General features: G+C 54.0%; 4 protein-coding genes across 5 annotated transcripts in view; 2 read left to right on the top strand and 2 right to left on the bottom strand.

The window, feature by feature from the left end:
- CAOG_04990 (ATP phosphoribosyltransferase) overlaps window positions 1–187 on the top strand; it is a 1,431-nt gene extending 1,244 nt beyond the window's left edge. Inside the window, exon 4 of the mRNA XM_004346625.2 lies at window positions 1–187. This exon is cut by the window's left edge and continues 32 nt beyond it. Within this exon, the coding sequence (XP_004346675.2) occupies window positions 1–78 (78 nt within the window). The 3' untranslated portion in view covers window positions 79–187.
- Window positions 188–1,790: 1,603 nt separating this feature from the next.
- Window positions 1,791–7,639, top strand: CAOG_08850 (hypothetical protein; the record flags this gene model as incomplete). The annotated part of the gene is made up of 6 exons (XM_011272202.1): window positions 1,791–2,084; window positions 2,264–2,826; window positions 3,276–3,393; window positions 3,732–4,653; window positions 4,768–4,820; window positions 4,920–7,639. 6 exons carry the CDS (start codon window positions 1,791–1,793, stop codon window positions 7,476–7,478), a joined length of 4,509 nt encoding a protein of 1,502 aa, XP_011270504.1. The 3' UTR covers window positions 7,479–7,639.
- Window positions 7,640–14,695, bottom strand: CAOG_04987. 2 transcript variants are annotated; one of them, XM_004346622.2, is made up of 26 exons: window positions 14,332–14,695; window positions 13,953–14,016; window positions 13,541–13,882; window positions 13,278–13,452; window positions 13,040–13,189; window positions 12,810–12,933; window positions 12,603–12,716; window positions 12,414–12,492; window positions 12,190–12,333; window positions 12,043–12,119; window positions 11,803–11,949; window positions 11,248–11,703; window positions 10,976–11,153; window positions 10,686–10,876; window positions 10,477–10,594; window positions 10,181–10,380; window positions 9,992–10,114; window positions 9,701–9,880; window positions 9,348–9,587; window positions 9,047–9,260; window positions 8,732–8,946; window positions 8,457–8,621; window positions 8,281–8,376; window positions 8,060–8,173; window positions 7,864–7,953; window positions 7,640–7,775 (listed from the first exon to the last, which is right to left on the bottom strand). In XM_004346622.2, exons 1-26 carry the CDS (start codon window positions 14,680–14,682, stop codon window positions 7,713–7,715), a joined length of 4,410 nt encoding a protein of 1,469 aa, XP_004346672.2. In that variant the 5' UTR covers window positions 14,683–14,695; the 3' UTR covers window positions 7,640–7,712. The 2 variants fall into 2 exon arrangements, with proteins under 2 accessions (XP_004346672.2, XP_011270486.1); XM_011272184.1 differs by having other exon boundaries at window positions 12,193–12,333.
- Window positions 14,696–14,957: 262 nt separating this feature from the next.
- CAOG_08849 (hypothetical protein) lies at window positions 14,958–17,367 on the bottom strand (the record flags this gene model as incomplete). Its single annotated transcript, XM_011272201.1, has 3 exons — window positions 14,958–15,612; window positions 15,738–15,985; window positions 16,123–17,367. The coding sequence occupies 3 exons, from the start codon at window positions 17,365–17,367 to the stop codon at window positions 14,958–14,960; spliced, it is 2,148 nt and encodes a 715-aa protein (XP_011270503.1).
- Between the last annotated feature and the right edge of the window lie 133 nt (window positions 17,368–17,500).

Below are 17,500 nucleotides of genomic sequence, written 5' to 3'. Positions count from 1 at the left end.
ATGGACCAGCTGGAGAAGATTGGCGCTCGAGACATTCTGATCTACAACATTCACAACTGCCGCGTTTCGAACGAGTGAAATGTCGATCCGCCCTCCTGTGCTTTTTATTTTTTTCTGTTTGGTTGATGATGGAAAAGCTGTAATGAATGGTGTAGACCGTCCTGTTGTCCAAACTTGGTTTCTCGACAGTCAGTCTCAACCACTCCATAGTCTCCTCGATAGTAAGCGGCAGGGATTCAGCGCGCGCCATTCCCAGGCTGTGGGTGTTTGTACTTGTTCAAATTATGCCGAGTGGTGATAGATAGCATCGTCGGAGCCGCGTTAGCATGGAAAGCGAGTGGATTGAAGGGAAAGATTCAGCGGGGAGCAGAACGAGCGCTGCGGCACCAATTTCACTCTGCGTCCGCCACTCATGAGCCGTGCTTGAACCACTCACGACAATCTGTTGTTGCTGGGCTGACTCGGGGACTGGCGGGGTGAGATGAGAGTGGGGCAGACAGCCTGTGTTGTTTCGCTCCAATGGCAACGAAATGGCGAAAAGGATTGCCACGACACCTCGCACAGCTCGAATGCGGGCAGGCACAGTTTCGAGTGACTTGCATTTGGATGTCAGCTTCTATTTGCACTTGGTGATGGAGTGAGATTGAGTGGAGGCGAGAGCGAGCGTTTTGATCGAAAAGCGACAAAAGAGGCGCGAACGAAACCCTCCCTTCTGGGGCCTTATGGGAGAGGGTGGGTGGGAGCACGCTGAGTCGCTGTGCAAGTGTGCAAAAGCGGGGAGTTGTCGGGAGTGCCAAAACAGAGCACGGTTGAGCGTCCGCTGAGAGAAGGGGGTTGGAGCTCGAGCCTGGCTTGGTGCTCCCTCGAGAGCTGTCCCTCCTCCCCCTCCGACTAACAAACCAACGCGGCCAACAAGAAACTCAGAGCAGTGCACACTTTGACTTTGGAGTAATCATGTTGAAACTGCCAACATCTGAACAGCATGGTTCAATTGATGTCGAGTTGGATGGTTTAGCCATCTCTGCCAGCTCTTTGCTAAAGATCACGCTCACGGGTCGGTCGGAACAGCACATACCACGACCAAGCAAGACTCGTTTCAGGGATTTCTCGTGTTCAGTGATTGAGATGCGCTGACATTTGACTCTTGCGACGGCGACAGGTCTCGATTCTCAATCAATCTCAATCAACCAGCCGGGTCTGTAATCGTTCAAGCAAGGAGCTGTCCCTTCCGTGTCTCCTGTACTGCATTGGCGCTTTGCATTGCATTTACTCGGACGACAATGTGGGCGTCGCCCTCGCCTCAGACTGCTGCATCAGCGACCTCGGCTCCATCACCAGGGCGGAACGATTCGCTGATGCATCCAAGTAGTACAAGCAGCAACAGTATTAGTAGTAGTGGTAGTAGCAATGGCAGTAGTATCAGTATTAGCAGTCGAGTAGATTTCGGTCTGGCCAGCAGCCGGGACAATGCTCGACAAGCAGTCTCGCTGCATCGGGACCGAAACAAAATTGGTGCCAAACACGATCTCCGTGCAAACACGACACAAGAACGATATAACTCGCCAGGGGCATCCTCTTTGAGCATTGTCTCGGCCCCAAGCACGGCAGGAGGCGCCGCAGCTGCACAGCAAAGCCCCGCACTGCGACATTCGTCGTCTGCCACCGCAAGTGCAGCATCTCCACAAGCTCAGTCGCCGGCCACACAGATGAGTTTGGCATCCGCTACTAGCGTTGCTGATGCATTCATGAATCTGGACCAGTTTTCGCCAGATCCACCAACGCTCTCAGAAATGAACACGCCTTCCATGTCACTTCCCATGTCCTCCGTCGGCTCCCTGCCCGCCAGTCTCATGTCACCTGCGGCGGCGTATCTTGGTCCCTCCCTCGGAGCAAGTCAACAAGTCGGACAGTCATCGAGCAGCCTGACCAGCGCCGTTTCCGCCCAATTGCTTCGTTCGTCTGACAAGTCTTATCTTAACAACGTGACCTCTCCCAGCGTCGGCGGTGGTGATTCGGCACAACCGATGCTGCAAAAGTGCGAAGTCCACATCATGGACGGCCATATAGAAGAGCTATCTGTTGAGGTACGGAGATTTTGAATGTGTTGTTGTTGTTGTTGTTGTTGTTGTTGTTGTTGTTGTTGGCTGGCATCTCACTCTCGTCACGATTTTATCATCACAACTTCCTTCTTCGCTAACCCTTCCCCCCCCCCCCAAAAAAAAAAAAAAAAACTCCATCGCTCATTGGCGACAACCTGCAACAGCCAACAATTCAAGCAGCAGCACTATTCGAAATGGTCGCCCAGCGGGTCGGTCTGGTCGATCCAATCTTTTTTGGCTTAAAGTACCGGCGCTTCGACGGAGAATTCGTGTGGGTCGAGCTCACCAAGCTGGCTCAGGAGCATAGTTGGACGGATTCCAAGCAACCGCGGTCTCGGCGTGCTGTTCGGACACCAGACGCGAGCGCCGCGACAGCAAGCAACGCGTCTTCCCCGACCTCTGTCGATAGCGCTGTGCTTCCTGGCACGTCATCTATGAACGATCTTGTATGGCTGTTCCATCTAGAGGTCAAGTGCTACCCGTTGCAACCGCTTTCGGTCGAAGTGCAGTCACGGCATCTCATTTTTCTGCAACTACGAACGGCCCTGTCCTCCGGCGACCTGATCTGTTGGAGTGAGGAGCAGTGCTACACGATCTCCTCCTTGTTGATCCAAGCCGAGCGCAGTGACTACTACCGAGGCTTTCCAGTCGCCTATCTGCGCGATCCCCGACTCTCGCCAAAATTGTACCTTGACGCGTCAGGCCATCCTGTTCCGTTCGAAGCCAGGTGAGTGTTGCCTTGTTTGACTGGGTTTGATTGTGATGCTTGTTTATTGTTTCGCAGTGTGTTGGTTTCGGTGGCTTTTCGAGAGGTTGCGTGTCGAACGTCGGATCGAAACTGCGGTTGCCTTTCTCTCTCTCCCTCCCATTCAACCAACTCAACTCAGTCACCGACATCTCTTGGATGCGCTTGGTTTGAGTTTGCGTATGTTGACGGAATGACTTTGGCAGTCTTTTTTTTTTTCTTTTTTTTTTCTGAGTTTTCGTATGGAGTTGTCAATGTCACATGTGTTTGTTGGTCGTCCCCCGCTCCTGCCTCACCCCACCCCCTGCCCCATTATCCCCAAATGCACATTTGCGTTGGAGTTGTCTCGATCATGGCTTGGGCTGGCTTGTTGCACTCACCTTTCCGTTATTTGGGTCCTTGATTGGTTTGGCATCTTGTCTGTTTGCCAGATTGGAGCAGCTCAGCAGCCGACACGCTCAACTGGTCGGCACTACTCCCCGCGCGGCAGAAGACTCGGTGCTCCAGACAGTATCGTCGTTCCCCAACTACGGCCACGAGTTTCACGCGGTCAAGGCAAGTCGTTGTCAAAGGAGGGGAGGGAGAGAGTGAAGAGCAGGAAGCAAAAGCCCCGTCACTCCGTGTTGGCGATTGCAAGTGCCAGAGTTGTAAGATCGAGATAGAGAGAGAAAGAAAGAGAGAGAGAGAGAGTGTGTGTGTAGGTGGGGTGGAGAACGAGTGGCTTACAGAGCACAGTCGCCAATGCAATCCTCACTCGGCTTTGCTCTCTCTCACTAGCTGCTCGTGGAAAACGTTGCTGTCAGCTCACCCAACTTTGCTCTATGTGCTACTTGTATTTGGGATCTGGAATGTGACGGGGGTGAACTCTCGTTGACGACGGAACACAGGACGTTGGCGCGGCGGGATCAGCGCGGGATCCAGCAACTCGTCCGCTCACGTTGGGCATTCGCCTGCAAGGCTTGAGCCTGTTTCCGGCAGGAAACGCTTCCACGCCAATCTCGCAGTTCCACTGGCGGGAGATTCAGCAAATCGAGCAGCGCAAGGATCTGCTGGTGATCGAGTGCTCGGGATTGTCAGCGTCGCAGGGCAGTCGCCTCTCCCTCGCCTGCCGCGATCGACGGACTGCAAAGCTCCTGCTGCGATCTTGCATCGACCAGAATCTACTGTGTCGCTTGTTTGACATGAAAGACGCGCCATCGCCTCGCACGCACCCAGCTCCAAGTCACCCTCATCATTCTCGCCAACAGCAGTCCAGCCTTTTGGTGGCAGGCCCTTCATCTTCCTCACAATCTCAAGCATCGCCAAGCCAGTCGCAGCATCAGCATCAGCATCAGCAGCAGCAGCAGCAGCAGCAGCAGTTGACACCGTCGGCCTTCTTTGAGGCAAACATGGTTGCAGATGCCAACCACCACGGCAGCACGGGCTGGCTCGAGGTCGAGCTCATCACTGGCCACCACATGCATCTCATGGCAACCCCGAGAGGCATTGAGATATGCACACCGCAGGCGCTCGCTTCCGCTCGTACTCGAAACGCTGCATTCGACCCCGACACAGCCATGCCGCCACTCACCGCCATCCCATGGAATGAAGTTGTGTCGTTTCATCTGATCAACCCCGAACTCGGGACCTTTGAGATTGCTGGTCTACGCGACGCCCCGCAGCAGCTAGCAGAACCTGCATCATCCCCTGGAGTGGTTGTTGAAACTGTCAGCATTATTCTCCATCTGGTCAATGTCGACGCTTCGACCGCTTTGCTTCAATCTGTCATTGAGGTCCATCGTGGTCAAATGTGGGACCCTGTCTCTCACTGTAAGATGGTGTTGGGTGCATGAAGGATTGTATCTTTTGAGTCTGAGGGTGCAAAAAGCTGCAAGGGTGCTCACTGTTTTTGCCGACGCCCGTTTTACCAACACCACTTTGTAGCAAAACTAGCATTTTCAGTCCAGGGTCAACTTGCTCGACTGGCTAAGAGTTTGGTAAGATTGTTTTGAGTTGTATGTTTTCCTCTCGATGCAAAATAACAAATCAACCTCACCACAATCTGCACAATCTGCTCCTCCACGTGTGCCATGCAGACTCGTATTTTGTTGGTACAATCGCAAGCACCCAGCATGATGCATGCAGTCTTTTCTCCCGGCAATGGTCCTTTCAGTCCACCGCGGTCAACAGCCACGCCCGACCAGAGCGTCCTTCCGGCGCCGCCAAGTTTGCCATTTTCTCCAGCCGACAGCGCGACCGCGCCCTCCCCGTCCCCTTCGCTCGTCCAAGGATCTGCGGTCGCGACTGTCGATTCCGCCGAAGCAAGAAAAGGATTGTCAGTGGATGGGGTTGTCAGGCATCCGTCATTGCCGTCGTACGAGACTGTAACCACAACGACGGAGCGAAGACAAGCAGAGCAGCAGCAGCAGCAGCAGGTAGGAGCGGACACGACGCAGTACGCATCCCATGACGATCCATCATCATCGGGACCGGCTGCAAGTGATGGACAACAAAATGGACACAAGCGGCTGGGCTCTGAGGCGTTCGCCGACGACCCAGATTCCTTGCAGCCTGCACCACCTCCGCGGTATTCGTCGCTTGATGATGCAACGGGCCGTTCTGTCAATGTAGGGTCGCGGCTTGATCCACCATCAACTTCTCGGCTTCATCAAGAGACCCGATGGGCGCCTCCTTCGTTTCACCCAATTCCGCATCCGGGACAACTATACGCAAACTCCATGATGTCTCGCGCCCTCCCATCCTACGCGCAGCTCCAACAGCAACAGTACCAGCAGCAACAGCAGCTGCAGATGCAATCGCCGCCTGGATACGCATCCCCGGGCTACAACCGCCCGCTGCCACCACCCCGTCCTGCGCCTCCGCCGTACTCTGCTGTGGCTTCGGCCTCGTCACCAGCAGTGCATTATTCTACCATCCCTCGAGTAGCGCCCCCTCAGTACATGATGCTATTTCCCCCAGGAGACTCTTCCTCGCCACAGTACGCAGCCACCCCGGCACCCCCGAGTTACCACAGCGACCACATGACCGTGGGCTATGCATCTCGCCCGCCGCCAATGTACGGCGTGCCAATGCTCCCGTACGGTCAGTATTCCGGACTATCGGCCTACGGGACGCCAATGCCTTACCCTGGCAGCCCCATGGCCTCGTGGAATCTTGCCAGCAATTCACCTGGCGGAAGCCACCTTCAATCGGGAGCGTGGGTCCCCAGCTCTATGATTTACCCAAGCGCAGCAACCCCGATGCCAATGACTCCGCTGGCACCTCTGGACCCACCCAGCAATGGCTCGGAATCATCCAACATCCACGGCCGTGGGCCGTCCATCGGCGGTACGAGCGGGCTGGCTGACTCACCGGCGGATGTCAAGCCGGCGAAAGGACGATCTCGCAAAAAGAAAACGGCTGCCAAGCAGCCTGACGCACCGTCAACCAACGCGCAGTCGGGCGCTTCCGTTGCAGACCAACACGGACACTCGTCGATCACGCCTGTCGCTGGTGCTGGTGCAGACCTTGGTCAATCGTCCATCACGCCTGGCGATGGTGCTGCTGGCGCTGGTGCTGCCGTTGAAGGCGCCACTGACGACAACCCCGGCACCACTGCCAATCCCCTCGGCCCCCGGCGTCGCGGACGACCCACCAAACTTGCCAAGGCTGCGCGCGATGCAGCGCTTGCTGCCGCTGCAGAACAGGCCGCCATCGTGGCATCCCAACTCGCTGACGAGGCAGACGCTTCGGCCGACGAGGAGCAAGGCGGCAACGCCATCGCATCCGACTCTCCAGCGGGCCAGGATTTGCCCGCGAGTCAGCCAGCTCCGCGCAAATCCAGGGCCAATGCTGCTGCCACAGTCCTCAATGTCATCACAGGCCAGCCCGTTGTCGTCGTACCCTGCGAAGACTCTGCAGGCGTCAAGCGCTTCCCTTGCCCTCACTGCGAAATCATGGCCAGCACAATGGCCCACCTGCGTGCCCACATGCGCAGTCACAGCGGTGAGCGTCCGTTTGCTTGCGCCCACGATGGCTGCGGCCGCCGCTTCCTGCGACGAGAAGAGCTGATTCGCCACCTCCGATCGCACACAAACGAGCGACCGTTCAAGTGCAGCATTTGCACCCGACCTTTCACGCGGTCCGACCATCTTGCCAAGCACATGGGCACCCATGCAGACGTCAACGAATTTGTCTGCAAAGTGGAAACTTGCAAGAAGGCGATGGCGAAGGTTGAGACGCTGGTCAAACATCTGCAGTTGCACATGTCGGAAGTTCCAAATTCCAAGGTCGCGCCCGCACATCTGTATGCTGTCTGCATCACAGCTGCCGCCCAGCTTTCCGGCACTGGCATCGAGGAACTCCGTCAGTCCCGCGAGTCGGGAGGCACGGCGCACCGCTTTAGCCGCGCCCACGACACGAGCGTGGTGACGCAGCAGGATGTGACCGAGTTTTTAGCCCAATGGAATGAAGACCGTCGCGTGGCCATTGAGCAGCATGCGCAACTGCTCGCAGCGCGTCCCAGCAAGCCGCTGGCTACCGCCGGCGCTGCAAATACGGAAGAAGACGACAGAACTGACAGTGATCCTGGCAACGACGTCAACGCTACGGCCTCCGACTCTGCGACCGACGCTGAAGATGCTAACGAGAGTTGAGCCAAGTTCTGAGGATTTCCTTGTGCCTCGAACGGCAAAACGATTCTCCGCGTGGAATGTTTTGCTGTTGCTTTTGATGGATTGTCTGTTGTGTATCTTTGTGTCTGTCTGGAATGCTGCCCGTTATCGACATTAATTTATAGATTTGAATTCATTCGTGGTGAAACTGGGTATTTGAACTGTATTTTTTTTTTTTTCGCATGCACAGAGCCGGGGTTTGTTCTTCCCACAATTTCACTCCATCATTCGCATTTGCTTGGCTACTCTGTTGCCGGAAGATATGGGTGCCTGGGGCAGCTGGATTTGGGGCGCACGCAACAGAAACAGCGGTTAGAACGATCACACAAACCAGTTTGAGCAACATGTCGATTGCGGTTCAACGCACCATTGAGCCCAGTCCCAAATTGTTCAGTGTTTGGTTTTCCAACGAGTCGTCTCCTGCTTCCTCGTTCGGCCGCTTGCTTGATTTACGAGTCTGCTTTGTTTGGCAATAAAACCACAAATGTGGGGAGATGGGCATTGAGCAATCCTCGTTTTTGTCTGCTTGTTTTGATGTTTTGCATGCGTTTTGTCAACAGTACCTGTTTGCTGTCCTCTACAGCCTCCTCCTGCTCTCGCACGGCCGTCTCAAGTTCCTTGTGCAAAATGCGAAAGTCGCGTGTCGTGCTGCGCTTGTGAGTGCGCATATAATTGATCTGTCAATCCGAACAGCAGCAAATTTGGTCAGAGAGTCGCAGCATTGCGAGTCGCATGTTCCTCGTCCCTCAAACTCTGTGCAAAGTAGTGACTGCTGCTGTCGTACCGACGCTTTCTTGGAGAGCTGAATGAGGAAACGCTCGAATTGCTCGATACTGTAGATGGTATTCGGAATCACACGGCTTTCGCGGCCGATGCGTGCCTGGTGCGTGCCCGAATCGTCAGTCTGCAGACGGCGTTCCGAAAAAAGCAACCCACGGCAACCAAACGTAACCAGCTTACCTTGTTGGACGACCCCTTCTTGCTGCCGACATCTTGCTCGGCTCCTTCTTGCTCGACAAAGGTAATCAGCCCGTACACGTTTTCTGAAAATGAGCCCGTCAGAATCGCCAGGTCCGCGAAGGATCCGGCAGGATTGATGTGCAGGACGGTCTTGACGCGCAGGTGCTGTGCAAAGTCAAACAAGGCAACAAATACTGAATGAGCTCAGAGCACACCTCATCAGGAAGAGAAGGAAGAAAGGGGAAATACAAAGTCAAAAAATCCTGACGTCGTACATGCTTCACAAGATTGGTCAGGAACACAAACAACCGGTTGACCGATTTAAAGACCGCCTCCGCTGCCACGTTTGTCAGAGACATCTGAGAAAGCGTCGAGACAGCTTTCACGGCGGTGGAGACAACGGCATGAAGCTGCTCAAGTCGCGGCTTGTAAGCCACTGCCTGCTCTCCTTCTGGATTGTTAGACCGGTGGTTAGAAGCCGCAAGTCCGTCTGTTCAGAGCAAACAATGTCATGTGAGCAAAAAAACGAATCAGCAAAGAACTGCTCGAAATCGCTCAACCTCCATTTTGTTTTTTTGTTTCTGTCGTACCGTTGACGAGCTGAACAGTCAACTTGTCAACCAGCCATTCAAAATCGTCAAAAAGGTCGTTCAAAAAGGCCAAAGTGGCATTCAGAACGTGCTGGGCAGTGCCCGCGTGAACGGCCGCAAACTCGCTTTCGGCACCACTGGGCGAAACCGAAGGAGTTACATCGTTGTTTCGCATTCCCAGCACCGCTGCGATCGCCTCACAAACTTGCGGAAGCTGGGGGGGGGGGTTGCGACGACCAAGGGGAGGTGAGACTGACACAAAATTCGCACGACATTGGGCACAGGAACAACAACCACGCACCTGAGGCAGATACTGAGTCTGCTGGCGAGCCAACGTTAACAATTGGGTCGTTACTGCCTTCGTCACATTGGAGTCTTCAAGATGGTGAGAGGAAAAAGTGTTGAGAACCCATTCTAAACAGTGCTGTCCGCGGGCGCTGTTTGGGAGCAACTTTCCGGCCAGCTTGGTGACAATCTGCACGAGCTCTGCGATTTGCTTGTTGGCAGGGTTGTCGGACGTCAAGAAGGATGCAATCACGCGCTACCAAGCATCCATGCATGATTTTCGTCAGTCAGTCGTGCCAGATCAACCAAAAGACAAAACCCCAAATAAAACAAAACAAAACAAGAAAACGGGCTCAATGTTCCACGTACCAGGTAATGCCGAATGCAGCCATGAATGCGACCATCTGTGTCGTCCTTGCCTGCAGTAACGTTGCCACCAAAGCGGGGTACATTCAGTACGCTCAAAAACTCGGAGAACTGGTCGGGAAATTCTCGCAGAACAAGGTCGAGCGCCAAGTCCACGCACAGCGCAGCGCCATTCATCATGGTCTACGGTACGAAAAGTTGGCAATCAAATGGAACGCAAAAATGGAGAATTGAGGACTGAGGAGAGTGGTAGTAATGCACGGAAATGCATGTGTGTGTTTTGGTCAAACTCACTCGATCGGATTCCCCGCCTTCTGCTGCCGCATGATGAACCATCAAGGCAATCATGATGCGCGTCATGTCAATCAGCGTGTCGTACTTGGCTGCTCCAGCAAAGGCCATCGGATTTGCTTGGGCCTGTGCGAAAAAATAAAGTCACAAACAATGATTGTCTCCGAAAGGACCACCAATGCGTCACACTACCTGCTGAAGATACTGCACGCAGAGAGACATGGAAAACCGGCGCAGATAGTCGTTGGTGCTACGCAGCCGCGTTACATCCGCCTGCGGGGCAGGGACTGTCGTGTCAAACAGAATGTGTGCCAACCGCGAGATTGCCTCGGTGGAGAGAGCCGAGGCTGCTGGTTGAGCAGGCCCCTTGCTCCTAGCGGCGCCGGACTTGCCTGTTGGTGTTGGATTTGGCACACGAAAATCTGAGCCACCAGACGGCCAACAACAACGACGAGCGAAATGGAACAACGAGCGCATTTTCTTGTCACCTTTCGCGCCGTTGGCCATCAGTGCTCCAACAGACGCATGCAACTTTGACAGCCGGTCAAGTTTGACGCACGTATCACTGGTAAGTTGAGGAAGTCGCACAAAGTGCTCGATGAGGCTCTGTAGCCACAGCAACGAGACTGTTGAGTTTCATTTCATCATCGCAAAAGAGAGAAAAACACAAAAAGAAACACGAGAGATGTCAACCAACCTCATAGATTTGCTGAAGTAGCTCCGCTGTCAGCAAGTTACGAGCACCAGCGATGGAATTGCGCGAAAACTCGGCGGCAGAATCCAATCCCCAATCTTCCAGGGTGCTATTGAGGATTTGGTGGAGCATCGTATCAATGCTACTATTGATCACGTGTAGCGTCGCATTCTGTGACTCGTCGTCAAGGGCTGCTGCTGCGGAGAAACAAACACGATTGGAAGCGCCCACGTCAGAAATTGTGAAGCACAGAACGACGTGAAGTGAAGCGCAACAAGACGACACTGCCGTACCTGCGGCCTTGCGATGGGAAAGCTCAGCTTTGCATGCCTGGTGGCTCTGTAGTGTGGCGAGAAGAAGCGCGCCAATTGGCTCGCTCATTGCAACATCGCCGGCCCCGGACGTCTCAATGCATCGATTCAAGCGAAGCGGCGCTCGACTGGTGTTGTCGTTTGGCAGGTAGCCGGCCAGCTGCAATGGTGAGCCCAAAAGCACAAAAACACGACACACTTAGAAGAGCGCGCTGGTACGACGAAACAAAGCACAACTGGCGCGCGCAACAAACCTGATGATGCAGCAAGTCAAGAATCTCAGACTTGCCAACCACGTTGCTGGCCACGACAGTCGCCAGCCCGTTGTACAACCGAAGGCGCACCGAGGATTGCTGCGTCAAGCATCGTCGAACGGTGCCAATAATTTCAAAGCAGATGGAGACATGATCATGCGCGGCTCCAAACGAAGCGGAACCGGTGGCAAAGGCTTGGGACGAGGCCACCATTGCGTGCGCTTGACGGGATTGCATGACAACGGCCCGCTCGCCGGCTGCGCGAAGAATTTGCAAAAAGCCAGTCACGGCAATTTCTCGCGAGTCTGAATCTCGAGAGAACAACGACTTGCGCAAAATAAGCATGACCGAATCTTGGAGTGCACGATTCAACGCCATCAGCGGCTGAATGGCAAGCAGCAGTCCTTCGGCGGCGGCAGGACACATGTACGACAAGTAATCCAGCGCATCATGAATCTGCTCGCATAGATGAAAAAAATGCGTCAATCGCAAGCACAAAGTGGAATGTGTGAACAATTTCAAAACAAATTAAAGGAGGGAGGGGAATCGGCTTGCCTTGGACACATGCTCAAGTACGCTTTGAGGAGCAGTGGACATGATGGTTTGGAGCAAATCCACGTTGAAGGTCACGCTGGAGCGCGACTTGACAACCACGCGTGCCAGTAGAAACTCGACAATATCGGGACGCGCGGCACTGTGAATCTGCTCAAGAAGGAACGAAAAAAGTCAGGGGCAACGTGCATGGCCGACACCTGACGTTAATCTGACGTTTTGAGAACAAAAAAACCACGCTACTTTAAATGCCTCGAGCAGAAGCTTGCTTGCCAGCCGAGAGATGAACATTGCGTGGCTGGATGTCGAGGCCTTGGTATCTGTCCACCAAAGAAATTGCAGCTGCTAGTCAGTCATCGGACAGACCAGCCAAACGCAAAGGTCTCGTACCACTGGCAGCCTTAGGTCCGTAATGATCCAACAATGCAAACCCCCAGCGCACAATCGACTCGACAGCAGCGTCGGACGCGGAATGACAATGTCGAAGAGATGCCATGACGACATCTTCCAAATCGTTCTCTTGCAAGGAGGGATCTGTTCAACACAAGCAAAAACCCGTTGGCTTTTTTTGGTTTCGTTTTCAAAATTGCTGACACGTTTGCCTTGCGACTCGCCTTGGAGCCATGGTGCCTTCTTCTGCGTCTCTTGATCAATGTACCAATCAAGAAGCCGTCGCTTCAGAAATTCGTAAACCTGGCCATTGGTCAAAACCAAATCCAAAAAAAAAAAAAACAAAGCGGGAGCATCAGCCGTCATTCACGATAAACCAAACAGTGCGAATCGTTGCCGCAAGAGAGCCGTACTTGTTCCTGGAACGCCTCAATGTTCGCCATCGTGAATAGCAATGTCGTGTTGAAGAGTGTGAGGGCTGTCCAGTCGCAGCTTTTGAGGTGCTTGAGATAGGCCTTGCCCAGCTCCTGCCCCAACGAATGTGATGCACGAGTTAAGGACGCCAATAGAAAAAAGTCGCTCCTTTTCTCAAAGCAACACGAGAAAGAAGAGACACTCACTTGGTCTTGACGAATGGCATAAGAAAGGTGCAGCAGCACCGTGCCGTCGGTCGCAATGACATTTTCTGGGGTGGACGAAACAGATTGGATGCCTTCTGCATCCTCTTCCTCTTGGTGGACAGGTCTTGAGGAAGGAACGAGTGAAAGCAAAGTACATGGAAGGGAGGAAAGTTGGTCGGATTGGCACAGCTGACGCGCGACAGGGTTTCAAGCTACCAAAATGTCCTTACCGCGACTTGCTGCCAAAACGAGAGCGGTGAAGCGAATCCATGTGCTCGGCAATGCCCTTGAGAATGAAGAGCTTTTCCCCTTTCATGCTGAGGACCAGCAGCTGGTACACGAGCGCCGGAAGCTCAATGAGGGCGATTTCTTTCAACCTCCTGCAAGCCACACAGCGGGGAAATTCACCAAGTGAAATGGGCAGCCCAAGGTTTGGAAACAATAAACCATTGACTGCTGCAACCATACCGAATCACTTTCTCGACAAAGAAATGCAGCTCCTCCTCTGTCAGCGGGAGGCGTCGGAAGGTCGCCACGAGCGGGGTCACAGCCATGTCGTCCCAACGACACGAGCAAATTTGGTTGACAATCAACGATTTAAACTCGGCGCCCGCCATCCCTTTGGCTGCATTCATCGTGAGTCCTGAGTTGGTTCAAAATAAAACAAATAAACAAAAAAAAAAAAGTTTGAGTAAACCAAACAAACCGACGACTGTCAAAAAGTACAATACCTGTGACTTCGGGGCTGTCGCATGAAATCCAGGGAACCTTGAGAACAGCGCTAATCAAGGTAGGCAGAAGATCGAGAGAGGCATAGCTCCGACGACGAGGAAGCAGGGATTGAACGGCAGGGTAATTGCTTTTCGGAGACGTGTCCCCGCCTTTCAGCGCGACCACCATATGTACAAGGACTGCCAATGCTGTTGGTGACCATGGTTTGGTGACAGCGTTCACCACATGATGCAGAGCGTCCAAGACGCCCTTGGCTTCCTCTCCCAAGTCGGCGTCGAGCTTGCGGATGACATGACACACTGCGGCCACCTTGAGGTGCTCCATGTCGAGTTCGTTGCAAGCTGCTTGGCAAAATCAGTTTGAGACGGGTGAGCGATTTTGATATGAATGCATGGGAGCAGCGACACTGACCTGAAGCGACGGCTTTGAGCACCGAAGCAAGCGATCCAACCGCGCCGTCCAGCATTTCAATCATCTGAACGCAGAAGGAGAGATCAAAAAGAGAGAGAGAGGGAGAGACGTTGTGAGAACCAGCAAGAGCGAACAAGCGATCGAGAGATAGATGGTGAAACGAAACGAAACAAGGGTTTTGAAACAACACAATTTTCCCGCCAAAATTAAAATTCACGTTTTCCCTCCACTACGCTCGCTCCAAGTGGGAGCCGGGGCGCGAGTCTGGTCGCATTGTAAAACGCCAACGAGGCAGACTCAATCTTGCGCGTGTGGGAAGCGGCAAGCAGCGCTCGCAATGGAAAAGAAGTGAGAACCGAAAGGGTTGCAAGCCACCAACCTGCTCGCTGCTCGTGCAAAGACGGAGCTGCCGCTTGACACGCTCGAGACCCTCGCGACGGCGATGGCGCGTTTGGGATGAGGCAGACCGTGGTGTCTGCGATGCGGGCGGGGCTGCTGCGGCAGCAGCTGTGAGATGCTGGGGAGGTGCGACTGCTGCTGCCGGCTGCGATCCAAACAGACTTGGCTCGCTCTGGAGCAGCGTTGCAAAGCTATTGTCCCCGTCCATCGCCATTCCTGCAGAAGCGACGCTGGTGTTCGATTGCGCGGTGGGCTCCGGGCGGAGAGCGATGGTGCCGAACGCGCTGCCTTCAGCGAGCTGGCAAGCCGCGACCAGTTCTCTGCTGTCCATTGGCGTTGAAAAGACAATGACTGAGATTGCATTCGCTCAGAGAGTTGGAAACTTTCAATGTATTCGACACGAGACATTCAAACACTAGCACGAGAACACAAGCAGCAACATAGCATCAGCAGCAGCAGCAGCGACAACAACAAGTACAACAAGTACAACAAGCACACCAAGTACAACAAGTACAACAAGTACAACAAGGCAACATCAACATTGCAAACAAACATCAACATTGCAAACAGACCAACACAACAAGCTGACTAATACACGCACTCTATTCACTCGTCTGCGGCTTCGCCAGTGGAAACCTGGAAGCCTTGACGCTGGGCATTGTCGATGACTGTCTGCTCATTCTTCTGGACATCGTCAATGATGGCGAAGAGCTTTGTGATTAAAGGCTTCAGGACAGCGTTCGACTCGGCCTTCTTGGCCAGATATGGGCGCTTCTTTTGGAGATGGTGGTTGATGAAGGCGAGCTCACGCTCAATATCAACACGGACACCGACGCCAGCGGATGCAGCGGGGTGGACCGTGGAAGAGATGGTCGGGCCGTGGTTGGGAGGGAAGGTCACAAACACGGACGAGTGCTTGAGCATGGGGACAATCGCGGCAATGTCGATGGGGGCGTCGTACAAGGCCATCGTCTTGTCAATATCGCTGGCTGTCTTGGGGCCATAGTAGACGGTCGAAACTTCGGTCAAAAACTTGCGCATCTTGTCCAGAACGTGATCCTCCTCGAACGAGTTGTTCATCATGTTCATCAGATGCTCCTCCTTTTGCGAGAAAAGTCGAAGATTGGCCAGCGTTTGGACAGTCTTGCTCACCAGGGTGAACAGACGGCGCGATCGTTCCTCGGGAATGTCTGGCACCAAGAGGAAGGGGTGCAAATGCGGGCCTTGGAGCGCTGCACTGAACAAGCGAAGGAAGATGAAGCTGTAGGGGGGGGGGGAACAAGACAATGAAATGAGCCCAGTGAATCATGCAGGCTGTTCCAAAACGAACGAAAACAAAGAAACGAAAACGAAAAACTAAACCAAGAAACGAAAACGCCAACCTACCCGCTGATGGCTGTAAGACCCTTGTTTTGGTCAGCATCGCCAAATTTGTCAGCCATGGCAACACGGATGCCTTCGAAAATGACCACCAGATCGCGAGGAACAGTGGCAGACGATTCAAACACCGACTTGGTCACACGATCAATGAAGGATTTCAGTCGTCGCCAGTTTTTCATCAAGTCTTCACCCTTGTCCATCTGCGTGGGATCGATTTCGCAAGATTGTGTGCACGAAAACATGTCGTACGCAACCTAAAAGGATGGAGACCGGGTGAAAGCGGAATGAAAGCAAAGATTGCAAACAAATGCAATATCAACAAGTGAGATGATGCCACAAGGGACGAAAACGCCCGAAAACTCCCGAAAGAAAAAAAAAGCGGTCTACATACCTCGTCCATGGTTTCATGAAGATAATCTTCACAGCAAATCTTCATAAACTGGTCCATCGCCTTCGTGGCCATGGTGTTGCCACGGAAGATGATGGTGGGCTGGTCGGTGGCGAAAATCTCACAGCGCGTCAGGGTGCGAAGGAACTTTGTGATTTGACCAATGCCCAGGAAGAAGCGAACGAGCGAGCCGGCAAACTCGCTCTTGGCCTGCGCCGTCGAGTCCCCGTTGAGTGCGTCATAGATGAGATTGACCATGTTCGTGTCGGCATTGAGCGTGTTGAGCAAGAACACAAACAGCGAATTGTACGTCGGCAGGGGACAGATTCGCTCCACCGTGTAGCGCAGCTCGATGCGCACCTTGCCAATGCCAGATTCGAGCTGGTACCAGTTGCCGCCGGCACCGACATTCTCCTTGTTGAGCGTTGTTTGAGCGAGCGTGTGGAAGGGCATCGTGATGCGTCCAATCTCGACATCCTTCTCCTTGGCGCTCGTGCCCATGCGCCAAATGACAATGCTCATGTCAAAGAACGAGTGCCGAATGTCGTCGAAATGGAACTGGGCCATCCACTCGACCACGCCCTCATTGTCGCGCTTGGAAAAGGTGCGCGCTTGCAGCTCGTTGTCAAAGTGAATGTTGCAATAGTACATGTTTGAGCTGGCGCCCTTGCCACTGGGGAGCAACTGCGCAGCCGCAGACGAGTTGCGGTCGACGTGGAGCGCGTTGACACCCAGTTCAAGCGAGGTGACGTGCCGGAGCGACTGCGAGGTGAGCATGGCCGCGCGCAGCTCCTCAATCCAGTGGTGGCGCTCCTTGACCGACTCCACCACAAAGTAGTACTTTGTCAGATGGCGGCTCTCTGGCATCGAGTCTGCGTCGAACAGGCGATCTGAATAGCGTGACGACTGTGCCTCGATGCAAAAGCAATTCTCCACACCAAACAGCGAGTCGTCGACGAGCCGAATCGACATTTGAGGACCGCTCACGCCATCCCGCGGTGAGCCAGTCATGGTGGAGTCGGGCGAAGAAGGGCGACTGCCGCCAGGGCTCGTGCTAAAGTTGAGCTTGTGGGTGAGCGAGTTGTGCCCAGAGCCCGGTGCCGAGGAAGGGAGCGAGGACGCTTCGCTTTGGAGGTTGATCGACAGCAGTGGCTCGGACGTGTGCTCGTCCGGATGGACATACAGGGTGGACTTGCACAGGACAGAGTAAATGACACCCCATTCGCCATCCTTGCGGCGGATGAGCATCTTGCCTGCCTTGTGACGTCGGAATGCGTGAAAGGGAAGAGGTCGTCGACAAAGAGCACGAGCGTCTCCAGCAGCACGTCGTTGGCATAGAGCACGTCTCGGCGAACAGAGGCCGTGTGCTGCCCGTCATCAT

Source organism: Capsaspora owczarzaki, assembly GCF_000151315.2.
Source record: "Capsaspora owczarzaki ATCC 30864 unplaced genomic scaffold supercont2.8, whole genome shotgun sequence".
NCBI classification, from domain to species: domain Eukaryota; class Filasterea; order Ministeriida; family Capsasporidae; genus Capsaspora; species Capsaspora owczarzaki.
This window is presented reverse-complemented; position numbering and strand designations above follow the sequence as displayed.

Coding starts and splice junctions, on each gene's coding strand:
- CAOG_04987 (XM_004346622.2), bottom strand. CDS start 14,682: ATGGACAGCAGAGAACTGGTCGCGGCTTGCCAGCTCGCTGAAGGCAGC. Junction 14,017..14,331: donor TTTGCACGAGCAGCGAGCAG/GTTGGTGGCTTG, acceptor TTCTGCGTTCAG/ATGATTGAAATGCTGGACGG. Junction 8,377..8,456: donor AGAAGGGGTCGTCCAACAAG/GTAAGCTGGTTA, acceptor GGCACGCACCAG/GCACGCATCGGCCGCGAAAG.